Source organism: Lissotriton helveticus, chromosome 10, assembly GCF_964261635.1.
Source record: "Lissotriton helveticus chromosome 10, aLisHel1.1, whole genome shotgun sequence".
In the NCBI taxonomy this organism is placed as follows: Eukaryota; Metazoa; Chordata; class Amphibia; order Caudata; family Salamandridae; genus Lissotriton; species Lissotriton helveticus.
The window spans coordinates 229,273,776-229,287,573 of NC_136071.1; the positions used below are offsets into that span (position 1 = coordinate 229,273,776).

The 13,798-nt window shown below is 41.7% G+C and overlaps 1 protein-coding gene and 1 pseudogene across 1 annotated transcript in view; both read right to left on the reverse strand.

Moving 5' to 3' along the window:
• MYO15A (myosin XVA) overlaps positions 1-13,798 on the reverse strand; it is a 1,426,381-nt gene that overhangs the window by 480,275 nt on the left and 932,308 nt on the right. The window contains exon 44 of the mRNA XM_078662701.1: positions 10,015-10,130. Within this exon, the coding sequence (XP_078518827.1) occupies positions 10,015-10,130 (116 nt within the window). The remainder of the gene's footprint in view (positions 1-10,014; positions 10,131-13,798) is intronic.
• LOC144785129 (THO complex subunit 2 pseudogene) lies at positions 4,890-6,033 on the reverse strand (annotated as a pseudogene).

Below are 13,798 nucleotides of genomic sequence, written 5' to 3' on the forward strand. Positions count from 1 at the left end.
CGGGCAGGAATGGCCACCTCCTTGGGAGAAGAGAGTGCCGACTGCCAATCCTCGTCGTCCAGCTCCAACCCATCGCCAACCCAAGCCTCCCGAAGTCGGACCAATAAGTCCGCACGATTATTGATCAATTTCTTGTAAATCAGAGAAATAGTACTATCGGGAAGATGCCCATCAAGGACACGGTCCTCGAGGGGGGAAGATTCAGGCAGGGCCTCATTAGGAACCAAAACTGAGGCGAGGGCATGCCGGACCTGCAGGTAGCGAAAAAATTCCCTACCACTCAAACCATATTCCGCCTGGAGGGCCTGGAACGACTTCACACAACCGTTCGAGCACACATCACCCACCTTACAAATCCCTATCATATCCCAGCGGTCGAAACCCTTGGTAGACCAAAGTCCGCCCAAACGTTCCGAGGCGTAAAGCGGCGTCGCCAACGTCAAGCGATCCTCCCACCCCAAACTCACATTCGCAGCTCGCCATACAGTTACTGCGATCTTGGATGGGCCCACAAGATGGCGCCCGGCCGATCGAGAATAAAGTGCTCTAGTAAAGTCCCCACCCGGGAGCTGGAATCTGTCCATCTCGAATGCAGGATTACGACCCGGGGAAAACATCACGTGATTAATGGCAGACAACTGGGAAGCCCAGTAATATCGCTTGATATCGGGGAGCGCCATGCCCCCGTCATACCAAGGGATGGTGAGCTTTGCGAGCGCGATACGCGGACGCCCATCCCATATCAATTGCCGCTGAAGACTCTCAATCTCTTGGAAATAGGTCTTAGGAATAGCGTCATAGGAGTTTTGGAGCGCGTAAAGGAATCGCGGCAAGGACATCATTTTAAACAGAGCCGCCCTGCCCAGAGGAGACAAAGGAAGCTTACGCCAACGGGCCACATCCAGGCGCAATCTAAGCAATGGTGGGAGGAGATTACGCTCAAAGCGGAGCGTCGGGTCCAACGTAATAAAAATCCCTAAATACTTGAAACCCGAGTGGACCACCTGAATCGGAAGTCTGCTCGGCAAGGGGGGCAGAACCCCGGAAAGAACATATACACAGGACTTGGACCAGTTAATAACAAGGCCCGAATTGGCTCCAAAGGAAGCAAGAACGTCAAACAGAACAGACAGAGATTTACGCGGGGAGGTGAGATATAAAAGGATATCGTCCGCGTAAAGCGACACGCGGTCCTCAAAGTCCGGAGACCAGCGGATCCCCTTGAGGGAAGGTTCCCACCGAAGCCAAGCAGCCAATGGTTCCATGGCGAGCGCAAACAGTAACGGAGACAAGGGGCATCCCTGACGGGTACCCCTACCGGCGGAATCATTTTGAATATTATTTTTCCAATTATGATGCTGTGTTACCAGAAGTTCCTAATTACAAGCACTTGAATAAGTGGGACTATTATAAATCAGAGGACAGACTGGGATATTTTTTCATCCCAACACAAGAACTAGACACCCCGTATGCACACCGACACAATTTGACTTGTTCATTGTCAGATGTAGAAAAGAAGTTCATTGAACAGGTGGAAGATAGGTACACGAAGCAAAAACAGTTGCGAGATTCAGGACAAGGAAAAGTAGATTGGACGGAAGAAGAGAAGAAGCACAAGTCAAGGGAAAGTTATGGTCCAATAGCTCTAGATGAGGTACAGAAGGGGAAGCTGTGCCTGCACAGACCACAGACATATTATGAGAACATCTATGTAGGTCATACTACATGTGAACACACCTTCACATTGGAGTATTATACTAAGGACTTCTTGAAGAGCGTAGTGCAGGTGATCCCTACTGTATATTTTGTCTGTGGAAGGAATGCGTATGTGAGATTGCCAGAGAAGTGGTATGGAACGTGTTACCTAGCAATTATCTTTCCCAAGATTTACCATACTGAGGATTTTTCTCTTTTAGAGGGAGGGTCCCAGAGAAGGGTAAAGCGAGGAGAGAGTGCTGGAGAAATCATTGGAGATGTGTTTGGAGCAGCGATACCTATGTTGGGAGTCATTTTGAATGACATCAAGATAAGGCGGTTGGCAACTGTGGTGGATGAACTGTCAATGAATACATCCAAGTCATTAGTGTTGGTTGAGGGTGAGATGTTGTCGATAACGACAATGGTTTTACAGAACCGTCTTGCCCTAGATGTCATCCTAGCAAAAGAGGGCGGAGTCTGTAAACGTTTGAAGATTCAGGAATGTTGCACTTATATACCAGACAACTCTAAGGATCCGGAGTCATATATAAGCAACATTACCGCAATCCATTATGAGATTGAGGACTTGACCCAAGAGAATGCCTGGGAGACAGTGGGCAAGGGATTTGGAAAGGTTGGACACTGGTTTGCCAACTTAGGGAAGGGTTTCCTTGGATTTGTACTGAAACCCCTTATCATAGCAGTGGCGTGTGTGATTGCCTTGTGGGGTTTAGTAAGGATGTATAAGTGGTATAAGTCGAATAGGTTGGCGAGATCAATGAGAGCGCAAGAGATGCGGATGGAAAGGCTGCAAGACAATCAATACCGCAGCTTGAGAGCATTGGAGATGCTCAAGAGAGGGAAAATGGCCACAAGCTCTGTTTAGCTTAGTTCTTACCCTGAGGATGATGTGAGGGTGGTGATGACACGGGTCATCAAAGGGGGGAACTGAGAGAGCGCCATTTATAGTGAAAATTGTAGGGGTGCACCATATGTACAAGTAGCCAGCACCCGTATATATAAAGGACATTAATCATGTTTTACGCAGTGAAGAATAGAGAACTAGTTGGATTGCAAGTACACATTTATTGCTTGAATGGAGACACTGTTGAAATGAAACCTATTTTCTTATGCAACGTGTGTTTAACAAACGTAATTGAACTTTTAGAGTTGCTTTACCTGAGAATGTAACAGACTTTATATATTCCAATAATTAGCTTAAAGTAGAAAATGCATTTGCTGTTTAAGGTTGAAGGCCTAGTGAACTAAAAGAAGTGCTAATGTAAAGCGTTGGGCCTATAATTCAAGCAGAGGCCTAGTTCATAGAATTGGTGCAGGCCTGGTTGAAAATGTCTTGCTTAACATTTTAACTATAGAAATGTTATATAAAAGAGCTTTTCAGAATATGTTGCAACATTTGTAGATGGTGAGCTATTTGCGTGTATTCCTTTGCAGGCGCCTCATCAAGCAGATAGTAGAGTAGAAGGGCCCATTGTGTATGAGCGTTAGGATACTAGACTCAGACATGGAGGGGTAGACCAAGAATTCAAGGAAGCAACTTGAAAGGATGAAGAGCCTGGGACCCAAGGACGTTTGAACGGACAAGGATGGACCAGCGCCATGCTGGAAATTTCCAGAACCCAGCACCTCTTGGAGGGGCGTACCTGAAGGCGTGCCATTCACATTGTGGTGTTTGGTATTAGGGACAGTACCCCGAGGGTGGAGACAGAGCAGACGAGCTGAGGAGCTAGAGAGTGCGGTCGTTTGGGCAAAGAGCGTAGTTGCAAGTCGAGAACTATAGTCTTCAAGAGAATGTGGGCGAACATCCCTTGGAAGTCACCACGGCTGACACCTTTTGGTTAGGTTGGGCTATTGTTGAGTAGGGATGTCACCTAGCATAGTGTAGGGACACACTGATCTGAATTTATGTCTATTTCCCTGATGAGTACCAGAACTCAAGTTATAGCAATCCTGTTTAGTCTGATGATCCTGGAATTGATTCTAGTTCTATTCATTAGCCGTTTGAGACTTTTCCGTAGGATTATGTTTGTATTAGTACCAGTTTATCTCCTGAACCTCTTGCTGAGGTGCCTGTATCTCCAGTTATTTTTGGTTATGTAATAAACCTTTTAAATTCAGTCTTTAGTCAGTGGTTCTTTGGGGAAAGCAATTGGATAATTGAATTGTTTAGTTGTGATTAGGTTGCCTAATACACTCTATGACAGGTAAAAAGGTCCAGTCGACCTGTGACGGGATTCTGGAGAATGGCAAGCAGACTCTAGAGGTAAAATCCCGCCGTTCCACTTGTCAATGACACTTCCAAAAGGTACAACGCTTGCGCACCTAGCTGCTGCACTGCGAGAATGAGGACAAACTTTCCTCTTAAAGTAGAACATATTTTTCAAAGTACACCAAATGAATCCATAGTATACCAAACGATGTTCAATTGTCAAATAATCCATATATTCAAGGTTTGTAAAATCACTCCGGAGACAGCTGGGTTGAGACAGAATTCTTTATTCCGCATTTTCAATGGCCTTGTGCTGCCAATCCAGGCTTTTTACACAGGCACGTGCTGTCAACCATCCCTCGAGCTGATAAGTTTAAAACCCAATGCATTTCGAATTCTATTAATTCTTCATCAGGGGTAGCTCTTTCATTAATGCTTTTCCTAGCCGCACCACCTTGGCAAATAAAATGGGATCATGTGAAAGATATGGACCCAGCGCACAAAGCATGTTAAAAACATCCTTTCTTAAATCTTCAAAACATTCTGCCGGTTTTGGTGCTTTCTTATTGTGCAAAACAGGAACCTTTGATCCCATGGCACCTTTGGGAACTCCCACCCTTCGGGATAGAGGTTCAATCACAATATGAATAAGCTCACAGAGTGCAATAGCTAAAGGTGGATGTATGACGTTACAACGCATGCTATTACAAGGCATGCCTTTAGGACGCAAGTTTTACAACGCAACTTTTACAACGACTTGCGTTGGGGGGCGCTGGATAGTGAATAGTTTAATTTACTATTCCAACTCCAGTCCCCGTAGATAGTAGGGAAGGTGTTGGAAACTATTCCCTATCCTAGAGCGCCCCCCAGCGCAAGTCATTGTAAAAGTTGCGTTGTAATGGTTGCGTCGTAAAGGTACTTCGTTGTAAAAGTTGCGTTGTAAAGGATGTTCCCCGCTATAGGTTTATGTGAAGTGAAATAAAATGGAGGCATCTGATCCATAATGCTTTGCGCATGCTGCCAATCTCCAATCTTCAACAAAGCTTCCAATAAACCAAGTTTTTGGTTGTCTGGTGGCTTTTCTGTTTTTTCCTCCTCCTTATCTTTTTCTTTCTCCTTCTCGTCAGTTTTGTCAGAAGACAATATTACCAATGTAAGTTTTCGAACAATTTGCTTTGCCTCCATAATTTCTCATTTATGTTCTTCAAGAATTGTGTTATCCATCGGCAGAAGATGTGTGTAAAGGTCATCTAAAGCTATAAGATTATGTTGGAGAAGTACTGCTGCAACTCTATACAATGAGGAAGGAGTCTCTCCATTAGGTTCCTGATAGAACTTGAATTTAAATCCAAGAACGTGACACAGAGTTTGTGGTTCGCACATGGACATGTAGGATTCAAGCATTGCTACAAAGAATTCATCGAGATCTGGCCGGCATTCATATACTTCTAGAAGAATATCCAATACTCTGTTAGGATCCAAGTTAAAACATCCTATCAAAGACTTAAGATTTTCAAGCAGTGGTAGACTAGGTATACTTCCAGAAATATCCTGGCCAAGTTCAGCAATCAGCTTTGCATATCCTTCATTTTCTTCTCTTAACAAATTGAACTTCTGTTGCTTATAAAAAAGTTTTGTCTTGATTTTAACAGATTTCTGATTGAACTGTTGGGGCTGCTTAATAAGGCCCAATGATTCCAATGTTTCTGGATCCAGACGTTCCTTTAGGATTGTATCAGAAACCAAGCACAGACAGGAAGACACCAGGACTGTAAAGTAATCTTGTTTACTTTTTTCTTCTAAACAGCTGGTTTCAATATCTAATATACAGAACACATCTGCTAAAATTGAGGGCATGTCATCCCGAAGTTCTATAATATCTGTAAGAACATTAGCAGCTAGATCAGGCTTCAGGTTTCCACATATAACAAAGTAGGCAAGCTCATACAGTACCTGCTGGATTGCAGTAAATGTCATATTTTCAGGGGCTTTATTTTCACTCAGACTTCGACATAACTTAACAAAATCAGTTTTGCCAGATTTCTCCCAGTTCTTAATCCAATCGGCAGGAAGCGCCACCACCGCCATCTTCCCCTCTCTCTAGCCCTCGCAGAATTATGTGTTAAGCATTATCAAAAGCTTTACTGATGCCTGAGTAGACCGCATCATAGTTAAAAAAAAAAAACACATTCTTTTCATTCTAAGAATCCATTCAGATCTCGTGTGTCCCATGTCCCAGTCATTTGCTGCAGGTGGTTGTGAAAAAAGCTTGTCAATGGATTAATTTGTTCAGTTTTATGGACAGAGGTTGTAATGTTAAAATCCCCTTGTTATTTGTTGTCAAAATGAGAGGAACCGCAGGCACCATCCATGACATGAAAAAATTATCAATAAAATGGGTAGTGAGCAATTTAAAAATATTTTGTTGAAGTATTGTTATTACAATAGTGCCATCTATTGGCCAGTCACAAGGTGTTTAATTTATTGGTTTAGGAAGTCGTAAAAAAAGTAGTGGTTAAGCATAGCTCGTTGTTTAGCTTTCGTGGTTCAGGAAGTCATGGTTTAGGCAGTAGTTGTGTAGACATACATCCGGTCTGCAGTTCACTCACTCTGCTCTGGCAGATGTAATGGCCACAAGGAAGGCTGTTTTCAAGTGAGAAACCTGAGGGGACAATTGTGTAGAGTCTTGAAAGCAGCGTACATCAAAAAAGTTAAAACCAATTTAAGGTCCCACTGAGGCTTAAGAATGGTGAAGGAGGGAAAAGATGAGTAAGACCCTTGAGGAACATATGTACAATAGGGGATTTGAACAAAGATCAACCGTATGAAGGCAGAAATGGCAGAAAGACAATGGCTAAGTGTGCCTGGAGCAGAGCCCTGCTGGGCAAGAGAAAGAATGAAAAGGAGAACTTCAGAAAGAGGGGCAGAAAGGGGATTGAATGATTTTCCTGCATACCATGCCACAAATTTCTTCCATCTGCAGGTATATACCTTTTTTGTGGAGGGACGCCTGACTATCAAGAAGACATTACAGACTTTGGGAGGCAGGTCGAAAGCTGTCAACTGCGCACTTAACTTCCACCCAAGAAGGCTGAGAGTGGGCAGGTTCGGGTGGAGAACCCTCCCCTGTTGCTGCAACAGAAGTTCTTCCCGAAGGGGCAACCTGATAGGAGGATCGATGGCTATGCTCAGAAGCTTGGGATACCAGACTCTCCATGCCCAGTCTGGATACACAAGGATCTACGCAATAGAAGGGGGTTCCCAATCGGGTTTTAACCCCTTCGACGCTCAATTTCAATGGAAATTGTTAATAAATCTTTCCAGGGCCTTAGCATCCAAGTGGTTAAGGTAAGGGCAGGTAGCGGGAAAAACAGAGTGAAGAAAATCAAAGAACCCTGCCCATCTTGTATTAATGTGGTCCTTCTAAAGGATCCTTCAAAATAAAAATCGGGTGATGATTGACAATATCAGAGCCCAGCGCACATATATTTCATGGAATTTATTTTATTTGTATTTCATTATTTGTATTTCATTTTAGAAAAAATAGATTTTTTAGCATTCTGTATATATATACACACAGGTGTATTCTTTTTAAATTCAAAATATTCAAAATAAAAAAAAAGATGCACATAACATATTTTTAAAAAGACAGAGATATAAATTCAATATCTATATCTGTAAAAGTCCCTTACCCCAAAATGCAACATTCTCACTAAACATTCAAGATGTCTACACTATCTTGCATACACATTCATACAAACAACCATACTTCAAAACATCGAAGGTACATCAATTCCTGAGGGCGCAGTCAGAGTGGACAATATAAGCGTCACTAAAATAAGAAAGCAGGGCGGGCCCAGGATGAACGCAGTCATCCACAAATTGATGTTATGCTGCCACAAACTTGGAATACGCCGACACGCGTTTCAGTGTAGGGCCAGTTTATGGCCATACCTTCATCAGGGCGACAGGTTGGGGGACAGAAACACCGATTTAAGAATGGCTTATCATCACTCTAGGGGGAAGCTGGAAAGACCATGGTTGTGGTTCTACGCGGTTTCTTATTTCCTATTCCCACTGTAGACTTTTCAGGGAAATGGGCTCCTATGCTCCTATGTTGTCAAGGTCACGTGTTTCTACGTTTCTTTTCTCTAAATTCAGGGGACTCAGGGAGCTCAGATGTACTGGAAAACGCCGCGTAAAATGATTTTAGATAAAAAATCTTGAAACTGTCAGTTGTCCCAGGCCAAATTCGACCTATCGTTTCTACTACTTCGTGTGTGGTGGTCTAATGAGACTTGTGCTGCCGATTTCGCAATACGTGGCGGAAAAGGCTTTAACAGAAGCGCAAATAGCGTCAAGGATATAACCTCTGTTGAAGATAGTAAGCAGATATAGAGGACCGGTTCAGGCACGAGTCAAAAGTAAGGTGCAGTATGTCAGGTTTCACAGAGCACGTTCTGTGTCCGAGGACGTTGTGGCAGAACGTGCACTGTGAACCCTGACATACTGCACCTTACTTTTGACTCGTGCCTGAACCGGTCCTCTATATCTGCTTACTATCTTTAACAGAGGTTATATCCTTGACGTTGAAGATTGATAAGTGCAATCTGGTAACTTGCGGCGGCGTCTCTCGGTAGAAATCACAGCAGAGTCTGCTGTGATTTCTACCGAGAGACGCCGAGTATGCTGTGATTTCTACCGAGAGACGCCGCCGCAAGTTACCAGATTGCACTTATCAATCTTCAACTAAATAGAAGCTGTATTCAGAATCGTTAATGACTGAAGCGCCCTACCTTAAAGATCAGTGTGACAAATATAGACAGCAATTGCTGCAGAAATTAACAAAATAACATTCTCCTACGACAGTGTTCTACTGTCATCAGACTGGTTTCCCTGTCAGCTCCAAAGCAAATTGTCCTGAAGATGGTTTCAGAGACGAAAGTGGAACAGACCGAAACGTCGACCTCTGCATCTATTTCCAAGTGGAAATTTATTTTCCTGAAAGTTACATAGTTTCAGTCCTGATTTCTGTGACTTTTGTTATTTCATGTGGAATAGTTGTTTTATTTATGTACTGTTAGCACAATCTGATTTTGGCTTCTTTACATAACTTTGTTGCTGTGAAAAGTCTTTATTCGTTTACTATTGTGTACCCTATTTTTATATTGAATGCCTAAATAAGATTGATATTCTTTTTCAAAATACCAAAGGTTTCCCGTGTTTCTTCATTCTTTTGTTTCCATTGTTGTTTTGTTGTCTGTTCACACTAAGAAGTTATCTCCAGCTGGAGTGACATTCCTCACTAGGTCCCCTAATTCAGTAGAGTTTTTCTGTTTAAACAAAATCCCTTGCAGGGATTGTTCATTAGTCAAAGAGGGCAGATAAACTGACGCAATAAGATATGTTTCAATTGAGTAACAAAGAACCCTTTCAATGGGGGCAATGGCCAAAGCCACCTATGAGTTAATACATAGCAGTTCCACTAGAGACAATCACGTAATCCGGTCACAGGCTTAAATACTTCACCATTATGTGAAATAATGGGCAAAGATTTCCTGTAGGACTTAAAACCATTTTCGGCCAAACAGACTACAGTGTTAGCACGAAACACTTTTTTGTGACATAAAAAGCCACCTGTCAACAGAATAATTACAAATTTACCTCAAGCTCAATGGACAAAGTTCTTCCAGCTTAATGTACAGCATGTGCACGTGAATCTGATGACAAAGCTCACACAAAGTAATATACAGCACTTCAGTCTGTCCCCATTGGCACTGTCTTTCACTGAAGAACATCCGTAATTCATATTCATTCCATTGGGTCAATATTTCAATAGGAAAAAGCACTCTATTAGCGCTTATGCTAATCTTCAGGTATATTGGCATATCTTTTCAGGTAAGTATTACATAGGAGGTCACACTTTAAACAGAAAGCCACTTTACAGCTATAGGGACAGATCTCTCAGCTTAGTGTGGATGTCATAGCTTTACTGAATCTTGCTGTACATCATGCTAAACCAGCCAATAGGAGGATGCTATAGGTAGGTTTGTGAAAGTAAATCATGAAATAAAGCAGGTTCTTACTGCAGCTGGGAAAAGCCTTGAAAAGTAGACTTCCCAGTTCTCCCTGGCTGCGCTGACAACCTTCTTCTTGACAGTCTCGTCAGCAGGAGAGCTTGTTGAGAACAGCTTGTTTTGCTCTATAAAGAAAAAAAGCATAGACAATGTAAAAGTGCGTTTGGAAAGTAATTTTTTAATTAGACTTACATAGCCAGCTAGAGCTTTATTCTTCAGCAACAAATGTTGGGTAACATTGTAGATGCGGAAGGTACTCTTCAAGCACCACTAGGACTACAGTAAGGCACGATTATGTAGCATGCAACAATTTGGGTATCAGTTTCTTACACACTGTTTATTCTGGAAATGCATAGCCATCTGGTAAAATACAATGGCAACATGCAAAGAACACTAGAAGTTAACTCGATCTAAGTCTATCAGATATTCATAACAAAAACAGTATTTTGATATACTCCTGCTCCTTAAACCTCTTCCCCACAGTAACCAAAGACAAGACAACTAAAACAACATTCTGGACTAGTTATAGGAGACACACAGACAAACAAACAAAAAAGGCTTGACAAAGAAAGTTCATTACAGTTAGCTAGGAATAGAAGTCCTTAGAGCACCACACATTATGGTACTTATGAAAAGTTTGGGAGCACTTGTAAATAATTTTGCTCACTTAGGAAAGATTGGAAAGGAACCAAAAACTCACATTTTTAGGGTAGGCAAGACATTATTGCCCTATCATTAGTACGGGCCAAAGATCCATACTTTTGGTGTAATTTTTAACTGTCTATTCAATGCAACTGGATGCATTAACATATAATGTTATTGAGGGCCCTGATGTGCATGTTGCAGACATAAGTAAAATGCAGTTCAGAAAAAGAAAAAATGTGACACACTATCATTTTTGCACTACTGATCAAAAGGTGGAGACAATTAATGAGCAACAATTAGTTCTAATTAGATCCACACATATAAAAAGATATATTGAAAATTCAGGATGCTGTGTAATTTACAAAGTTTAAACTATAGGGATTACGTCCGTTGAAGGGGGCCGGGTAGGACGTGAAATACTTTTATCTGAAAGGGGTTACCTGGCCACCTGTTTGAGTACTGCTACTTGCTTATGCAGATTCAAAATACAACGCAACAAGTCATTGCACTTTACTTTCACGATTGTAATTATTTAAATTAATTTGAAGCAACATTTCATTATTTTTTGTTGCAAATCAAGGATACACATTTCATACAGTGCATGCACATATATTGATAAATTCCTCACAAAAATGAATAAAACATTACAAAAAAACAATGTATAAAAATCATACAATTACACCAGTCGATAATTCAATCAATTCCTGTAAGCGCTATAGCAATTATCATTATGCAATTCAGTGTGGCGCTTATTACAGGACAACTGCGGGGACAACTGTCTTTTAAGAAAATTTGCTCTCGGGGTATGTTTCATAGAGTGACACCCTCTCTAGAGTCTCAATTAATGTGTGTCCCTCGCAGGTGCGTGTGGATGTGCCGACGCGTTTCCAATCCCCCTCTGCCTTGGGGATTCTCATCAGGGCTTAGACCACGGTGTAATCTAAACAAAATAATAAATTATGAGTAACACTGTTTGTCACCCTCTCTCACCCTACTACTGTTAGGCAAACAGGCACTACTTTTTGGGTACCTTGTCTCCTTTGCTCTGTATCGTTCTCTAATCGGTCTTCTTTCTGGACCTAAACATAGGGAAATTTATTGTGTAAGAGTGAGGCTTTGAGTCTGATCACTTTTTACTGGTATTAGTACGGTTCTACCAATATTTAAAGCACTTATGGGAGTCTTCGCACTTCTTTTCCCATGACTCCCACCTTGTGTCCTTATTAGCAGTTTCAAGCTAACAATTGCATTCATTTGGAGCTTTAAAATCCACCCTAGAGTGAAGTTGAATGATAATAATCAATCAATCATTATAGTTCATTATTTAAAAGCACAGGACGAGCTAGCGGTGGCGTCTCCCTTACTTGTAAATGTTGATCTTCTTTTACTGTAGGTTGGATGGGGGATAGATTTTTCATGCAGTCATCACTCCCTATTGGAAATAGAGGGAGAGAGAAGATAACTTAAACAATGGTGTGCCTTTTCAAGTGTGCGCGTCCATTATTTTCATACTCGCGCATTGCGTCTATCTTGATGTGCGTTTTCAGTCTACTCGCGTTGTCCCACATCTATTGAGGCATTGTCGATATTGCACATGTAACAAGAAATGTCTACTTGTGTGCGATTTCAGTTTCCTAGCGCTGCGTGTTTACCGCTCCCCGACATGACCTTACATTAATAAAACCGCTCTGCTTTATATTAACCCATATTCCATGGCTGGTCATTTCTAAGCAAAACAATCGCTCAACTCACATTTTGGCAGCGTTCTTTAAGCCTCGGTTCACAAATGGTGTTTCTCCACAGACGCGTGTCACGCTGTGCTGACTCTGATTATACATGCTCTTCTTCCTGGTTTTGGTCTCAAAGGATTCTGGGACTCGTGGTTTTGTAAAGTTCAATGTCATTCAGTCTAGAGTCATTCAATCCAATGTGTTAAAGCAATCATGATTATTAGAGTCTTTAATCATTATTCGGGTTCACACTTGATTCAATTCAGTTAAATCATTCAATCCATTGGTCGTACAGTGAAATTTCAGAATTAAGTATGCTTCTTTTTTAGCCAACATGTTTTCCATATTTCCTCCACGAGGAGGCGGCTTCACACTGGACAGAACGGTCCATTCAAAATCTTTCTCAGGGTGATTATGGTTCACAAAATGTTGGACCATCGGGGCAGTCAGTACTTTCTTCTTTATGCACGATCTATGTTGCACAATTCGTTGGTTTACTTGTTGAGTGGTTTTGCCAATATAAAGTTTGGAACAGGGGCATTTAATGGCTAGACAATATTTCATGTTTTACAGTTTGTGAATTCAGAGTGATTCCATTTGATATAATCATGTGTAAACTCTTGCCCTTCGATAGACATACTGCAGACTGAACAGTTTCCACACTTTCGATGACCTTGTATGGGCGGTAAGTTCCAATGTGTGCGCAAGTCTGTAGTTTTAGGGAGGGCTGTTCCCATATCTGCTCTGATTATCTTTTGGCCAATGCTTTTGTTTTTGCGCATGGCAAATAGAGGCTTTCCAATTGGATGCTCCAGCTGTGAAAGGAGATGCCAATTTAATAAAATGATTTTCTTGTACTTATTGGTGTCGGGACCAAAAGTAGATACACATACAAGTTTTTCCATCGATGGTTTTACTCTTTTTGTTAGCAGCGTCTCTCGTGGGGTGTACCACGCTCTTTTGATGGCATGTTTCAGTAGTTTGCGGGGATAACCGCAATCTGTTAGTTGGTCACAGAACATAGATGCATTAGCCATGAAATCTTCTTTACGGGCGCAATTGCGTCGGATTCTTAGCAGTTGTCCGTAAGGTAAATTGTTTTTTAAGTTGTTAGGATGGGAACTCTGATAGTGAAGGATGGTATTCCTATCTGTACTTTTACGATGTAATGTCGTTGTCAATCTTTGGTTTTCTTCGAACACTTCCACGTCAAGAAATGTTAGTACTGAACGGCTTTTCGTCATCTTGAACTTGATGTCTGGGTGTCTCGTATTCAACCATTCATGAAATAGTATTAGTTAGTATTCTAATCCACTCCAGATACACCAGATGTCGTCGATGTATCGATACCACTGAGTGATATGTTCACTAAAGGGCAATGAACCGTTCCTCAAATAGGGCCATGAACAAAATGGCCA